Source organism: Amphiura filiformis, chromosome 3 (assembly GCF_039555335.1).
Source record: "Amphiura filiformis chromosome 3, Afil_fr2py, whole genome shotgun sequence".
NCBI classification, from domain to species: domain Eukaryota; kingdom Metazoa; phylum Echinodermata; class Ophiuroidea; order Amphilepidida; family Amphiuridae; genus Amphiura; species Amphiura filiformis.
This window is the reverse complement of record NC_092630.1, coordinates 10,994,085-11,012,805: the sequence shown is the minus strand read 5'-3', so window position 1 is coordinate 11,012,805 and position 18,721 is coordinate 10,994,085. Positions and strand designations below refer to the sequence as shown.

General features: G+C 34.0%; 1 protein-coding gene across 4 annotated transcripts in view; it reads left to right on the top strand.

The window, feature by feature from the left end:
• LOC140148023 (glutamate receptor ionotropic, NMDA 1-like) overlaps positions 1-18,721 on the top strand; it is a 239,146-nt gene that overhangs the window by 177,537 nt on the left and 42,888 nt on the right. For all 4 annotated transcript variants that reach the window (XM_072169856.1, XM_072169855.1, XM_072169858.1 and 1 more), the window contains exon 3: positions 15,883-15,983. In XM_072169856.1, coding sequence (XP_072025957.1) covers positions 15,883-15,983 — 101 coding nt within the window. The remainder of the gene's footprint in view (positions 1-15,882; positions 15,984-18,721) is intronic.

Below are 18,721 nucleotides of genomic sequence, written 5' to 3'. Positions count from 1 at the left end.
TAGTTCCATATTCGGACTATAGAACCCTTTTAAAATTCGGACTATAGAGCCTATTTTCATATTCGGACTAAAGAACCGTTTTCAAAATTCGGACTATAGAACCTTCGAAATAAAGAACCATCGGAATAAAGAACCTTAGTAATAAAGAACCGTCGGACTAAAGAACCGTCGGACTAAAGAACCGTCGGACTATAGAGCTTCCACCTCCTCAACCATAGCTTGGATTTTCATCAAATTTTACATGAAAACAGAGAAACTATTTATCTTTACACTTATAATTATAAAAAATATTGCATTTTCCTCACGTGATTTAGGGATACGGTCACGTTTTATACGCAATATCATGTATTTTACAGTGCGTTCTGAACATTATTAGCCTATGCGAACTACATATTTTGCTTAAAATGATGTTTTATTTTGAAAGAGTAGTGATTTAATCGCCAGAAATACATGATATTTGTTGACAGGAATTGATTGAAGTCTTTTAAAAGAGTGATTTTGGAAAAAAAATACTTAAAATTAAAAAAAAGCTAATTTTTAGACAAAAAACAAACAAACTTTAATCATTTTCATCGTTTGCATCAAAAACGTATGTGGTATTTGCAACAAGTAAATCGTGTAAATATAATCATAGTCGGCAGGAGTGGGCCTAAATTACATTTTATGACTGAAATTTATTAAAGCGCTTTCAAAGAAACTTTGGTATAAAAAATAACATAGTACATAAAAAAGTAATTATCATAATATTACACATAATTTCTAAATCAGAATTTCATCATCTTCAGAAGATAGCAAACATCATTGACTATTCACCTTCATATCCTATTAGACTAGTCGACTTTCTGCTGAGTAATAGAAGTCTTAGGTGCGTTTTTTAAAGTTAAAACGGTCTCTATGTTTTTAAAGTCACTTGGGGTAGGCTGAATCCAACAAACGTGGATACCATAAACAATTATAATGTTTTGACATTATAATTTGAATAAAAACAAAATAACCGCCAAAATCATCAAATTAGTATTTAAAACTCTGATAACTTTGGTAGTCAATTTGTTTGATGCAAATTAGCAGGTCAAAGCATATGAATTATTTTTGGTATCGTGATTCATGAACTTAGCATACCCAAACTGACTTAAAAGTCATAGATACCACTTTAAACAAAAAATGCGCCTTGATGGCTTATGCCCCTTTCCAAGAAATTTGACTACATGTAGTCTATTACAGGCATAGGCACACCTTTTGGATCCAATGATGATGATTATGATGATGATGATGATGATGATGATGATGATGATGATGATGATGATGATGATGATGATTTGTACACGGAAGGTGATTTCGGGTCACGGTATGCAGGCTATAATAAAAGAGAATCACTACCATCTCTTTATTTAGATTACGAGTGCATACCGTGGGTTTCAGACTTTCTTACACTTTTAGAATATATTTTCTTCAAAAAGGCCTTGAATACCGTTCTTCTATAGCTAATAAGACAATTTTCATGTCCGAAAAGTAGTGGGTTAGTTTAAACACTTTTATTAACTTCGCAATAGCTTTTATGCCCCAAAATACTTCGTAGTGTTACTTGAAACTATTAGCTCAGTTGATAAGGCGTCTGTCTTATGCTCAAAAAGTCCGAGTTCGATTCCTAATGATTAAAAAAAAAATTGCTTTTTTTTTTTTTTTTTTTTGATTTCTTATTAAAATTACCAATTTCTCACTTATCTGTTGAAATGAAAATATGTAGGATTCTTATTTTCATAAATAATATCACAAATAAAAGCTGAGTATCAACTGAGCTAACACACAGTACTTTTTCATCCATTATTGTATGTAATCGAAATTAATGCTAACAAGTTGATTTACTCCGTTGCTTCATTTGTGGTAGACTGCGGTAAATTGGGAAAACAGGTGTGCATGGGTTCGATTCCGTTATTTGTTTTTTGATCACGAGATGTTGTGATAACTTTTATTTTCTTCTATAGCTGTAATGTAACATTTTAATTGGTGGAAACAATAATTTTCCATTTTAAAACCCAAGTTTTTGACAGTTAAAGTGACGAATAGTGAACTTAGACAGGGCCAAAATATCGCTTTAAGACATTTTAAGTGACCAGTCCCTAAATGTAAAATGTAGCCATCCAAAAAATTGTTGGTAAAGCCAAATGATAAGATCTCTAACTGCTACAAATTTGGTGTCAATATCATATTTACTTTTTGAGTTATAAGCAAAAAACTAAAATTAGATGATTTTTTTTTATTTTTTCAAATACAACCATGTCCAATATGTGTTGTTACTTTTATGGAAAACGTACACTATATTATGACCTTATTTCCGTTATTATTAACGTTGATAAAGTGGAGGTTTCTTTGGTGTCAAGCCTAAACCCTTTCCTAACACCCCAACCCTCCCCCTTCCCCACCAATCAATGTTGGGTGCCACAAGGCTTGTGTGACCAAAAAAGTCGGATTCAACATTGATCGGGGGGAGTGGGGGGCTTATTTACATTACCCTATCAAACCGTCCCAACACTAATGGCCAGCATTGTGGGGGATATAGTTGCATCATTTGGCAACACTGCTAATAGCAATAGATGAAGAGATTTTAATTTCAAATGATACCCCAAAGAATCAGTGTCAAAATACATAATGCCATGGTAACGCATCTCTTTTGTTTTAAGACTCTTCCTTATTGCTGATATTGCAATATGGGAGAAGTTGCATAATTAAAAAGAAAATTTTCTTACCTGTGATGTCAACATTTTGCCATCAGAACTTTGGTAAAGGACGATAATATATAAGAAAGACAGGATTTTTTATGGTCTATTATAAATTTATAGCGTAGATAGTGCTAAAACATGTATAATAAATTTGAGGAAATCACTTTTTCCTAAGTGGCTCAGGATAATTTAAGCTTGAATGTGTGGAGCAGGTGTAAGTTTGTTTTATCAGGCACGGTGTGCATGATTGAGGGCTCACAGGGCTGTGTAAAGTTGAGTTAAAGTGATAGGATCAATTATACCCTATTTATCAACTTTTTTACAAGCTGGCTGCAAATGAACAAATTGATATTATGCCATTACCAGGGACAGGCGATTTGCACCGAAAAAAATAGCAAATAGTGCAGAGATTGCGCGGAACTTTATTTCAGTGCACATTTGTATCCCTGCCCATAGGAAAAAAATAGCCAATTGCGCTGAGATTGTGCGGAAAAAAGTTCTGCGCAAATCGCCTGTCTCTGGCCATTACTATCCATGACACTTAGCCATTGCACTAGTCATAGCCTCTGTGGCAGTTGAGACCTCTTGATCCAAAAGCTAACAGTGTTGGGAGTGGCCTTCTGTTTTTTCTTTCCATATAGGCCTGCATGCTTATATAGGCTTTTTAACATTGCTATAGAGCATTTTGCTTGAGCCTGGTCCCATCATGGGATCAAAGTGTATCTCTACAAGGAGCAACCAACCATTTAAACAAACAGAAATCATGAGTTATCAGACATGAGGGAGGTATACTGACTGACCAACCAACTGATGAACTGTTCCACTAACCCAATCAAGCAAACCACCCAACAGTCAAGCAGCTAACCAACCAAAATAATCAAGCAAATAACTAACCAACCAACTTTAAAAGAATCCTTAATTTATGTTGTTATAGTGATGGAACAGTCAATTTAAAATCATTATTATTATTAGGAACATATTTTGGGGTTTTCCACTCTGCTTGTCTGTTTATCTGCCTATTTGGTTTAGTTTGTTTTTGATGAAACTGTACTCACTACCTTTAAAATATCCAATGCAGCATAGGTTTTAAACAATGAAATTAGAAGATTTTTACATCATTTTCTGGCGTTTACAAATGCTACAAATTGGACATCTGGTTACCGAGTTGTAGGCAATTTATCATTGGCTGAAAACAATATAAACAAAAGAATTTGAATACTGATTTTGCCAATATCTCAAAAACAATATTAGCGACATCCAACTCATTCCCCTTGATCATGTCACAAATGATCATTGCACTTTACAAAGCAGAAAACTTACACTACTACGGAAAACAAAAACGAACAAAAAACATGAAACTAGAGTTACACTTACTAATATACTACCATTTTGATAAATTAAAATCTTGGAACTCTTGACATTCTGTAACTTTTAATGTTGTTCCCTTTATTTGCTGCAAATGCAAATTTGTAAACCCATTACTGTTCAATATTATACATTTGTATCAAAATTTCAATAATTCCAAATAAATTTAAATTAAATTGAGCTGAGCTGAGATGAAAGTCAATTATGATGTGAGTCAATGACACCACAGTACTGTGCCACCTGGTCCATAAAAGCTACAAAAATCAAATTTTGTCAGTTTTGAGCACCTTTAAATTCCAATTGTGTGCTTTGCTGCCATGTTGTAACCAAGAGTCTTTGTTCAATGTAAAAGATGCCAAAGAGTGAAACTGATTCTATAAGGACTCCACAGTGACACAACTTCCCTTACCTAACTCTTATGGGGTGACTTTCCTACTTTTAACATTCAGCCTCAAGATGCTTCAATAGTGCAGGTACTGATTAGAAGTGAGAATTTTCTGTACTCAAATCACATTTTGCTCTATAGATTATAATATCCCCTATGATAAGGGTACTTTTCAGTCTCTTAACACATTTTTATCAAGTATTACTGACCTAGAAATGGATTGGATTGAGTCTCGGTATACATCGATAGTATATAGCTCCTTAAGTTTTGAACTTTACAAAATCAAGTCACAATTTGACATACTCAAGCTGAAATTTCACCACTTATGGGGCAATTGACTCACTTTTCCTCACTTAACATTTAATGGTATTGAATTTAATACCTAGTAATAGATTAATATTTTAATATTCTTTGATGATATGACATAGGATCTGGAATAGTTGATAAGAAATGAGATTAATTTTGGCACATACACAAAATGTGTCCATGTGTTACGGAAAACGGAAGAAAATCACGGAATCGGAGGTACAACACAGAAAATGACATTTTTGTATGATGTGACAAAAATTGTTAAAAGATAAGAGAAATAAATGTTAAAAACAATCATGAGTTGTGTATGTCAATTTTTATGATCAAAATACTGTTTAATAATACCGAAAAATAGGTATATTACCAAGGCATGAACCCCCTATATCCCTCCAAACATCGTAATAGTCGGCCTATTATCATGAGAATATTCCTATCAGAGCATATTGATCACGATATTGAACACTTTATGGTTACATTAATATCATTGTTTATACATTTTAAGCTTTATTCATGACACAGATTTACAAATTTTACAACACGGATTACAACACGGAAAATGGATTTTAGAAAACGGTAAACTTCGGACTCTAGTCCATCCACCACAAATAAGCCCAGAAGTTGGCCCTTCATAAAGTTTAGATTTTTACAGATTTGGAAAGATCATACTTGAAGCTTCAAAATGACACTTCAACCAACTTTGTATGTCATCCTGAAATGAAGTTACAATTCTTCAAAATGGGCCTTACAACAGAGCGCAACACTGATAAAACTGCACTTCAAAGTTATCAAAATTGTATCATTTCTGTTGAAACCAGCTCCATAAAATGTCAATTTTTAATTATTTTTAGTTTTTATATAGCTGTGTCACTTTGCAGTTGTATAAGAGAAGTATGAAATATTTTCAATCTGTGATCTCATTTTTCTCCAAATATGAAATTTTTGGATATTTTGCACTATATAGCTCAAAATCACATTTTCCAACTTCTGATGGATGGTCACAAATCATGATATCACCTGAAAATTATAAGATGGCTTGTCTTTTTGTATATAGATTTACTATTGTTTGGGCTAACAAAAATAATTGTATGTCTCAAAGCTCATGCCAGTTTCAAATCCAGAATGCAATTTTTTACAACTTTTAACTTTGAATTAAGATATTGTTTGTGAGTGTTGAAATGTTCACAGCATGGTTCATTTCTACAGGTGAAGTACAAACATCCATTATTTTATAGCTAAACAATGCAGATCAAGTATCAGATCAAGTGAATTTTCGTCAAAATATTTTTCAGAATTACATGATTTTATGGCAAAAAACTTACGGCTTAACATATGAAATTGGAACCAAATGGAATTTGGAAGATGAAGGAAAAAGAAGAGGGGAAATTGTTTAATTTTGTCTTGTAAACTCACCCATTGAGGGTCCTCCACTACTTCCTTCACGATTCAAATATCACGCTGAGTTAAAATAAAGGTAATAGGACTCTGTGTGCAATTAAGATCCTACTCAAGGCAGGCTTTTAGCTATGTTTTAGCGGTGTTAAGTGAGGTCAGTGCTCTTGATTTAATACTAGCGCTATACATGATTGTTAAATGTTCCTGAACATTATACTGCGTAAGCAAACCAATGCCCCTCCACATTTCGAGAGGTGACATATTATGACAGGCCAATTATATAGGGTTGTTTTGTCATATCTTTGGCTATATAATCAAATTAGAATTGAATTGTATAAACAATAAAGCTTTATTATTTGTTTTCAGAAGCTAGGGATAATTGGGTCACCTGTGTAATGTTGATGTCAGTAGATGACAAGTTGTACATTAAGGAATACTGCAATAACATCAGTCACATAACTCTTGTACATTTGAAACAAAGAATAAATATGTGACACGATCTGGTCCATGGGGCCAAAGGCGGCAAATTTGAAACTGAGATATAGGTAAAGATAAGGAGTAAAAAACAATAAAATACATAAGAAAATAGACATCAAAAAACTTCATAATTTCATAACCAAGTATGCTAGGCCTTTGGTGTTTTCAGTAAATGAAAGCCAATTGCAAGTATAATGTAATAATTATAGTAACTCAATTTTCAAAAATGCCTCCTTTGGCCCCCATGGACCAGATCGTGTCACATATGACACAGTGGTATTTTTTATTTTGTTTAGTATTCAAGATTTCAGGAGAGCTTTGTGATGTAAATTTGATATTGTAGTTTCAATAAAAAAGTACAGAGGTAACCATCAATTCATTTATTTGCTTTTTTCGCCTTTATTGTTGTTGCTGCTGCTATTTTAATTTGTATGTTTATTTGTTTTTGATAGTATAGTACAGGAATTTTGGTTTTTGGGAACAACTTTTCCACATTTCAATTTTTTGTTATTTGAAAGATCCAGGAAAACACATTTGATCTTTTATTACAACACTTGGCCTTATGTCTATCAATGAGCAATGCATTTCATAAATATTCCATTTGAAACTCATACCCCCTGTGGAAGATATTTCCTAAATCTTCCACAGGGGTAGTGTTGATTTTAAATAGAATAGCCCAATCCGACATCATAGTGAAGATAGAATACAAGTTGTCCTTCCTTGTTTTACTTCTATTTTATTGTTATCACACACTAAGGCTGTTGAATTCGGCATGATACAGCGCAGCAGTAGACACCGAGAATGCTCTTTCAGAATTGTTGATCAGTCAGTGGTGCAATTTAGACAAATTATTTTGGACAGAAAATCACTGATTTGGCCTTTATTCAATGATATCAAAACATGGTGTATCATGAAAAAGAGACATTGTCTGCTTAAATTAAATATTGTGTGCATTTTGCATTTTGGGAGGCATTATTGCATATGCATAGTCATCCACATTTTAAAGTTTCAACAGCAGTTAGTACAGTTTAATTCTAACCCAAATTTCCACATCTCATGCTTATTTGCATTCATACTTCAACTTGTAGCCTATATATTATATTTATTTCCTTGATGTGTTTAGAATTCATAATTTTGTTATCTTCTCAAAATGTCAACCTATTTCCTCTTCTGAATTCTGCACAGAATATCAATGAACATTGCAATAATATGCGGCACAGAAATTATTTGTGCTGGGGTTTTTTTTCTGGGTTTTTTAAGCCATTAGATTGATCACCATGACTTGGGTTTTAAAAGAAATATGCTTGTTTCCTGTAATGGTATACAAAGCTAAATTACAGGATAAAAATAATATTGGAATTCATTACATGATCTGTAGGCTTTCTCACCTTTTTTTTGACCATGATGCAAATCAGTCAGCTGAAGATAGCAATATTAACCAATGATAAATCAGCATGATTGACCAAACTACCTGCTATCTACTGAAGATAGCAACAAAATTATAAATCGGTATGATTGACCAAACCACCTGCTATCTACTGAATATAGCAATATTAACCAATGATAAATCAGCATGATTGACCAAGCCAGCTGCTATCTACTGACGATAGCAATATTAACAAATAATAAATCAGCATGATTGACCAAAGTACCTGCTATCTACTGAAGATAGCGATATTAACCAATGATAACTCAGCGTGATTGAACAAACCGCCTGCTAATTACTGAAGATAGCAATATTATCAAATGATAACTCGGCATGATTGAACAAACCACATGCTATCTACTGAAGATAGCAATATTAACCAATGATAAATCAGCATGATTGACCAAACCACCAGCTATCTACTGAAGATAGCTATATTAACCAATGATAAATCAGCATGATTGACCAAACCACCAGCTTTCTACTGAAGATAGCATATTAACCAATGATAAATCAGCATGATTGACCAAACCACCAGCTATCTACTGAAGATAGCAATATTAACCAATGATAAATCAGCATGATTGACCAAACCACCTGCTATCTACTGAAGATATTAACAAATGATAATCAGCATGGCAAAAAACAAAACTCTGTTCTATGGGCGGATGGACCTTTCAAGTAGAATTGGTCTGTGGGGCCTTTTTTCTATCTTTCTTTCTTTCATTTTTTTTTGCAAATATTTTTTAATTTGGGAAAATACAAAAAAAAATTGTTCCTGGAATTTGGGTTAGAATTCATTTGTGCAGGATTATTTATTAAAATCTGAGTCAGTAGGGTTGTTTTTTTTCATCACGTGAGAGGAAAAACACCTGATAATGTCAATTTGAGGTGATATCCTGATTTATGTATGTGCCAAAATGAATCTCATTTGTTGTCAATTATTCCAGATCCTATGTCATGCCATCGAAGGATGCTAAAAGATTAAGTCTTATTCTATTACTAGGTATCATACTCAGTACCATTAAATATTAAGTGAGGAAAGTGAGTCAATTGCCCCATAAGTGGTGAAATTTCAGCTCGGGTATGTCAAATTTTGGCTTGATTTTTTTTGTTCAAGTTCAAAACCGAAGCCGAGCTATCGATGTATAGTGATCAATCAATTTCCATGGCAGTAAACACTTGATAAAAATGTGTTAAGAGATTGAAAAGCACCCTTATCATAGGGGATATTATAATCTATAGAGCAAAATGTGATTTGAGTATAGAAAATTCTCACTTCTAATCAGTACCTGCACTATTGAAGCATCTTGAGGCTGAATATGAATCTATTACAAGGGTATTATGCTTGGCAAAATGTTAAAAGTAGGAAAGTCACCCCATAAGAGTTAGGTAAAGGAAGTTGTGTCTCCGTGTAGTCCTTATAGAATCAGTTTCACTCTTTGGCATCTTTTACAATGAACAAAGACTCTTGGTTACAACATGGCAGCAAAGCACACTTGGGATTTAAAGGGTGTTCAAAGCTGACAAAATTTGATTTTGTAGTCTTATTGCTTAAGTAGCACAGTACTGTGGTGTCATTAACTCACACCAAAATTGATTTATAATTCAATTTCATTCAATTTCAATTTCAATTATATGATTTTTGGTAAATAAAACTGAAATTGAATCCAATTCAATTCAAAATGTATTAGAATTATCAACATTTTACAACCAACCACATATAATATTGCATAGTGAAATGCAAACTAGGGAAATTCCTAAAGAGTCAATGAAAGGGGATTTCAGATTTCAAAATGTTTCATGTAATTGTAAAGTTGTCAAAATTTGTAGTTTAGTACTGATGAAGTTAGAAATCCTATAATTATCAGTTTATTTGCAGAATAAAAAAAAAGATAAACAAAGCTAAAGTAGCCAATTTTCCAAGCTAATACAGGGCAACTAGTGTCAGTGATGACACCAGGTGGCATGATGGGATACTTTCCCCATCTGAGGATTTCTCTCCCCTTGTTTTCCCCAGGCCTCCTCCCCCAAATTGTCTTGTTTCTGAGAAAAAATATTATACTGCCATTATACTGCAAATGACAAAGACAATACATGCACAAATACATTACTGCACAAAAAGTCAATCTGAAAGACAATTTTTATTAATAATAGTAATATAATTTTCATCATTTACACCACTGTGCACACACTTTCATCATTTAATTCTTTAAGACATGTGCTGCATTATACATTTTATGAGAACAATTTCATCAGAAACAAATTAAACCAAATGCCGAATAGGCAGATAAACAGCTGCAGATTAAGCAAAATGAAAAAGAAAAACCCAATTACTTCAAATTGACTGTTTGATCAGTTTACAACATAAATGAAGCATTCATGTGGTTGGTTGGTTGCTTAATTTTTTTTGGTTGATTAGTTGCTTGGCTGTTGGGTGGGTTGGTTGCTCGCTTGGGTTGGTGGAACAGTTTGTATGTCAGTATGCCTCTGTTGGGACCAGGCTCAAGCAAAATTCTCTACCTACACCTGGTGCCAGGCGTAGCAGCATTCACATCTGGCGGAGATTGCACCTAGCTCACTACTCCTGACTTTTGTCAGGAGTAAATCATGGGATGTGTCACTAATACCCAATGTGATACAAACCCTGTGCTAAATGATGCATACCTTGCATGGTTAAACACACCTTCAACAACTCTTCCTATACCTTTGTACAGGATGAGCCAACAATTAACTTGTTAATCCGTGATGAATCCATAAACATGAAGTCCAGTAGGCGTATCTTAATTTTTTTGACATTAGCAAGGTTGAGTTACTGCGTTACGCATGAGCGGGACCAGGTAACATAAAATTCGGTGCCATGCCTGGAACGATTAATTCCTGGATGCGTAAACATGAACTCTCTTATGTTGGATATAGCAGCTAAATATTACCACTTTATTCTTTAGTTTTATTGCTGATATCAAGAGAAATACCACGATCTTCTTGTAAGGTTGAGTGGCAATGACAAACGGACATTCCGAATGAAAGAATCATGTGAATTAGACATCTTTAGCTTGTTTCGTTGTTGAAAGGGATTCAATTATGTTTCACCGTTGTTCATCACCGATTAACAACTCACGTCCGGCGCGTCTGCGTGATTTACTTCGATCTTTATTATTTATGAAATCAATTAATTTACTATTGTTAATTGTGATAAAATCTTTATTATTTATGAAATCAATTAATTTACTATTGTTAATTGTGATAAAATAGTAATTTGTGCATGTAGTTATTGACCAATATAAATTTAGCGTTAATTCTGATTAATTAGTTGATAGTTCGTAAATAACAAACATTGAAGTAGCATCGACGGTCGATCCAAAGATCGAACACATTTGTTTCTGGTGCCTAACATTTATTATACATGTTATAACAGCTACACTTTGACATACCAAATCTCATCTGTCCCATTATCATCCACTTTCCTACCCATGTTCTGATGGGAAAACATATACAACATGTAAGAAAATCCTCTTTTTAATTATACAAGTTCTCCAATATTGCAACAGTATAAGACAATAAGAATGAAACTTGAAACAAAAGAGATGAGTTACCATGGCTTTATGTATTGTGACTCTGATTCTTTGGGGTATCATTTGAAATGAAAATCTCTTCATCTATAGCTATTAGCAGGTTGCCAGATTTGTTATCTCTCAAATAGAAACATGTTTGTAAGGGCCCAATTGTACCTGTATAAATATGCAGGGCGTATAGGACACGTGACGTCCGAGGCTGGCTGAAAATACAAGGCTGGACAATTCAAAATACACATGTTAGCAGTTATAAATTGAAAAACAACTTATACTTACAGTGTGGTACATTGTCGTATCAACAGTTTTAGAGTAAGATAATTTTGCTTTGACACCAGAATTGTTTGTGAAGATTTCATGATTATGTGTTAATCAATGGCGACGCTCAAAAATGACGTAAATCACCACCACCGCCAGTAAATATGCTTTGATGCTGCACTGCACATTGTGTTTATTTCTATTACTCTTAAGGTTAGCAGAAAGGTTTTGAATGCGCTTTTGATTTCAGAGGGCGTCCAAATGATGCAATGTTATCTCTCAAATAGAGCTATTTTGACCATTTTTACTGCCCCATGTTTGTCAGGCCCAATTGTACCTGTATAAATATGCTTTGATGCTGCACTGCACATTGTGTTTATTTCTATTACTCTTAAAGCAATAATAAGAGTATGAGCCGGACCCCTTCAAATGGGAGATTTTAATATTTTGACCACCCCACCCATAGAGCCAAAATTGTGACCTTTGACCTTTTTAGTAATAACTCAAGAATGGTACCTGCTAGATAGGTAAAATTTACATTGTTTGAATACATTGGTATAGTTTTTAACACAATTCGAGCAGTTTCAAATTTTATCTTGTGTAAAGTTCGATGACCTTTCCCATGCCAAAAGCTTCTCCAGTTCAATTACTATCACACATTTTTGTGTAGCTGTCAACTATCAATGATAGAAGTGCAGCTAGAACAGTAGAAGAAAAACTAACTAATTGGAATATGCCTCAAAATATCAATCCCTTTAAAACTTTCTAGAACTAAACAGATCACATGGAATCACCGTAAATGATGCATGTAAACTGACAGAAACATATGCGTGGGTTCAGGTGATCTTGGATGCCTTTTCCTTGTCATATACCAAGCTTGAGGAGTTTAGGCAACACTGGAGGCTATTAGTTGAGCATGAGTCCCAATCATTACCATTATTACCATAGTAACAATCGATAACAGTCTTAAGGTAACCAAACATGACGGTTTCAAGAGTGCACTTTATTCTACTCAAGGGGGTTAGAATATTGCTGATTTGGAGCCGCTCATTTTTCCTTCATCCTGTCACCATGGCGATTAATTGAAGCTTAAGTTGAACTTAAGTTATTGCATGTGATGCAATCTATGTGCAATCAAACAGAAACAAGTCACATCGGGCAAAATCTGTCTTAGTATAAAAACATTACAAACTCACTTAGTTTTCCTGTGTTGTTCACTCCACTGTGTTAAAAGCCACTTGCACTCAAAACTACCTCAAAATTAGACAAACAGTTCCTGTACTATTGATCATTTTCATGTTGCTAGAACAAGAGATTACAAGGGTAACAGGAATTAAACATTTTCAGATAGGATAAGAATTTGCCTCGTTGTGAGAGTTCAATTAATTCGTTATTTGAAGTGTGTGTTTGTCAAACTTTTTCAAAAATAAAATAAATATAAATGGTCTATATATTAGAATCTGAAGTTTACCGTTTTCTAAATTCCATTTTCCGTGTTGTAATCCGTGTTGTAAAATTTGTAAATCCATGTTTTATGAATAAAGCTTAAAATGTATAAACAATGATTATGAATGATATTAATGTCACAATAAAGTGTTCAATATCGCAATCAATATGCTCTGATTGGAATATTCAAACGATAATAGGCCAACTGTTATGATGTTTGGATGGATATATTGGGTGCATACCTTTATTTCGTTATTATTAAACAATATTTTTTATCATAAAAATTGACACACACAACTCAAGATTGTTTTTAACATTTATTTCTCTTATCAATTTTTGTCACGTCATACAAAAATGTCATTTTCTGTGTTGTACCTCCGATTCCGTGATTTTTTTCCGTTTTCCGTCAAACGGAAAAACTTCTGACTCTAGTCTATATGGGGTAATTATGCCATGAAAAAGCAATTGTGTTTCTCATTTTTCTAATTTACAATATCCTTACATTCTTCAGTTTGAAAACTGCATGGTGATAATAACTTGCTTGTGGTTTTCCGCAATATTGTAATCAAAATTTGTATTTACACAGAAACATCCTTCATTTGCTAAGGTTTTCTCACATGCTTATCAAAACATAGTTTCATAAGAATTACTGGCAAGTCCTTATTGCAAATTGTGTTGGAACAGGTCCCATTAATTAAAAGTCTGATGCAAAATCCAATATCCAATAAACCAGTGATTGGTAAAATTGACCTTTATCACATTCCACATCAAATGTTTTTTGTGTTCTATTCATTTGCGCATCAGATATACCCTAGTCAGAAGCACATGGAGGAAAACAGTTTTGCTAAGGCCCTCTTTCATGCCTGGTTTCTAAAGGAAAGTTTTTAAAAATTCTAGCTATGGTTAGCCCCTGGCTCAATATTGCTGACTGATTAGGGGAACATTTAATTGATATCAGCAGCAGATAAGTCATCAATACACCACCTGATATCAGCAGCAGATAAGTCATTGATAAAATACAAGATATATGCAAGTAGATCCGTCATTGATAAACTACCTGATATCAGTAGTAGATAAGGCATTGATAAACTAATTGATATCAGCAGTAAACTGCCAGATATCAGCAGTAGATAAGTCATCAATAAACTACCTGATGTATGCAGTAGATCAGTCATTGATAAACTATGCCTGATATCAGTAGTAGATAAAGCATTGATAAACTTCATTCAGCAGTAGATAAGTCATTGATAAACTACCTGATATCAGCAGTAGATAAGTCATTGATAAACTACCTGATATCAGCAGTAGAACAGTTATTGATAAACTACCCAGTATCAATAGCAGATAAGTCACTGGTGATTTTTCATGTGGCTTTGATAAACTACCTGATAATAATTTCTTATTTTGTTTTTGGTGGCTCACAGTTATGCTACTGAATATTTCCTGAAATCTAGTTTGCTGAGTAGATCATATACTAGCAAACAGTTTAGACAGTAACTGATAGTTTGTCTTTGTGCATACTACTTATATCAGTTAATACATCAAAGCCACATGAATAATCATTTATGCCTATCTAATGATGATATCAGATAGTTTATCAATTGCTGATCTGCTGCTGATCAGGTAGTTTATCAGTGACTGATCTGCTGCTGATATTGGGCCGTTTTACTGATCTGCTGATATCAGGTAGTTTATAGTTCATTGTTATTTTATCAATGACTACTCCACTGCTGAGATCAGGTAGCTCCACTGCTGAGATCAGGTAGCTACCAATGACTGATCTACTGCTGATATCAGGTAGTTTATCAATGAGTAATCTACTGCTGATATCAGGTAGTTTATCAATGAGTAATCTACTGCTGATATCAGGTAGTTTATCAATTACTGATTTGCTGCTACTATCAGGTAGTTTATCAATTAGTGATCTACTGCTAATATCAGGTAGTTTATCAATGACTTATCTGCTGCTGATATCATATAGTTTATCAATAAATGACCTTCTACATATATCAGGTAGTTTATATTATATTTTTATATTTGTGACACGATCTGGTCCATGGGGCTAAAGGAGGAAATAGAAATACTGAAAACACCAAAGGACTAGCACACTTGGTTCTAAAGTTATGAAGCTTTTTGATGTCTATTTTCTTATGTATTTTCGAATGTTCATACCATATTTCAAGCACAAAATGATTCTTACATTTTATGAGTTCCAGACCAAAAATGTAAAAATTCAGTATGTTCAGTCAAATTTAGTACTAGTTGGGAAGGCTTCAATAAGGGATTAAGTGCCAGTCGTTTGTACCAAATGTTAGCTGTGGTTGACCTTCATAGTGACATCCTCAACTACTTGGTTCTACTAAGGAACTCGGAGCTCAATGAACCCAAAGTTGTGAGAAATCTGCCCTTTGCAATTTATGCAGGTGATTAAAGCTAATATCCTGATGTGGGTTTATCACATGCAGCATCTAAACTTTTCACTCAGTCTATCTAACATACCTTAAATAATCATGTGGTTTTCTCTACTACTTTCAGATTGAAAAAGCCATTCAATTCAAGCATGGTGAAACGAACATGACAAAATACCTAGTGGAAGCTAAGACCTGCCAAGCCACAGTGGTGCTTCTTTATGCAAGGTATGTGTATTGGGCTATTCCATTTAAAATCCACAATACCCCTGTGGAAGACTTATGAAATATCTTTTACAGGGGGAGTATGAATTTCAAATGAAATTAACACATTAGGGAGCTCCATTTGAATTTCATACACCCTATGAGAAAGATTCAACCTGAATCTTCCCCAGAGGGAGGGTAAGTTTCAAATAAAGATGCTAATGTGTTCATTCTATTTGAAATTCTTTCTCCCCCTGTGGAAGATATTTTCAAAATCTTCCACAGGGGTAGTGTGGATTTTAAATGGAATAGCCCATTGTAGGAAAGAGGCATTTTATAAGTTCTCCATGCAAAGTGGAAATGGATGCGGTAAGTGAGCATCTCTCATTGGACTATTCCAGTTGAAATCCATACACCCTCTATGAAAGATATGATAAGAATTTACCACACAGGGAGTGTAGATTTTAAATGGAGTCACCCATTCATGTAATCCCATTTAAAAATTCACACTCCCTGTGTGATTTAAGGTATGTCTTCCATAAAGGGTGTATGGATTTTAACTGGAATAGCACATTGGTTTTTGCTTCATTGTCAATTTCTAGACTAACTTGCAGCAGTGGTGTAGTCACTGAAGGTTTTTGGAAATGGGGGGGGGCACAAACTGTTGAATGTACCAACACAATAAATATGATATCAGTAATGAGTGTAACATTTTAAATGCTGACCCAACATTTTTCACCAGAGTGACATTGAATCAAAAAAAAGTAGGGAGGGTTATAGATTCCAACATTTTTTTGTTCAAAATTTTCACATTTGCAGGGTTAACTCTTAAATGTGCCAACATTTGATTATTCTATGGACTGTTGTTACACACAGCCCGTCCTGGAAGCTTAATTTCTTTCTGCAACCATAATGGGCCGCAATATATCACTAACCGCATAGTCCGAGGCAAGGTTCATTATTGTCAGGGTTAGGGTCTTATGGTTAGGGTTAGGGGTTATGGTTAGGGTTAGGTTAGGGTTAGGGTCTTATGGTTAGGGGTTATGGTTAGGTTTAGGGTTAGGGTTAGGGATTAGGGTTAGGGTTAGGATTATGTTCGTATTTATTAGTACTAATATACTAGTAATAGTATATTGTGTGTATGCACTTTATTCCGTAATCAATAAGTATCATAAACAAACACCTTTCTGGCACAACGAATCATAGCAAAGTCGTGTAGGCATTAGACTATGGGTACATAGATTGTGGGTTCGAACCCCAGGTAAACCGTTTTATTTTTATTTTATTAAGTAAGAGGAAATAATAATGGTAATAAACTCTTGTTATATCTAGCCTCATAGGCCTATAATTACATGTATGTTCTATGTGTTATCGCATTGCGGCCCATTATGGTTGCAGAAAGAAATTACGCGTCCTGGAACAGCCAAGTACCGACAACCTGTGATATACCAATGGCTGGTGCCCCCGGTACCCCCACTGGCTACACCACTGACATACAGTCATTGAATTATAGACTAAGGTTCTATCCATATTCTGCCTGGCATAATACTTGTGTGAAACCTTTTAAGAACAAACTCTGTTCCAAAATCATTCACTACCACTGTGCAGGGAAAACTTAACATCAATAATATCATAGGAGGAAGGGCCTTGGTGGTGAGAGGAAGGGGGATTATACATATGAAATTAAACAGTGTTGCTAAATATACCATAAGCCTTGAGGATATACCATAAGCCTAGGAAAGATGTATACTGTACATGATGTCACAACCAAACTTTGATTAAAAAGATAGTATCATCCATGCTGAGAGAGATGTATTCTGGTGTGCAAAGGTCATAGTACTCTCCTACTTCCATATTTATGGAAGACAGTGTTTTGGAGAATTATACCTGACATTCAACGGTGTAACACAGCAAAGACAATGTTTTTAAACATTTATATATATATCACTCAACAAAATGTTGAGTTATATATAAAGGAGCATTAAATGGAGTCAGCCCAGCGCAAACACAGCATTTAAATGTTGAGTACAACCAATTTTAATAACATTCAGAAAACATTTTTGAAAACCTGATGTACAACATTCTAACATAAATTATTTAAAAGTGTTGACAAAATATTTTGCAAAAATGTTTCCCAACAAATATTTTGCAATAACATTTTGACAACATTTAAAAATGTTGTTGTAGTATTTTTTCATATAAAATGTTTTATATGTGAAAAACACTACATAAACATTTTTACAAATCTTCTCAAAATGTTATGGTAATTTTTTTTCAAACATTTAGCAAACATATTTTGTCAACACTTGAATAATATTATGTTGCAATGTTTTGCAGCCACTTCTTAAAATATTATCAAGACATTTTACACCCTTTATATATCTCAACATTTATACATTTTCCGAAAACCTTTTCTAACCTTTTACAATACGTTTTGTATTTACCGGGCGGATGGCTTACAAATTTCAATGCATTTTAGAATATTCTGCAGCCAGGGAAATCAGTGAATAAGTGGAATCAATTACCTTGCATGTGAAAGGTGCTTAAGAAACAAACAGGTGGGATACTGCCTTTTACCACATATAAGATGAAGAGTTTGGGTGTAAAATGGGATATATGACATTGCTGCCTTGTGTTAGTTGTTTTAACAACTTTAAAAAGGCCCATTCAGTGATTTGCTCATCCGGACAATCGTAAAAATCATCAACATTCAGATTTTGGTACCTTTGTACACGAATCTGTAATTTAGATACTGACAGTAT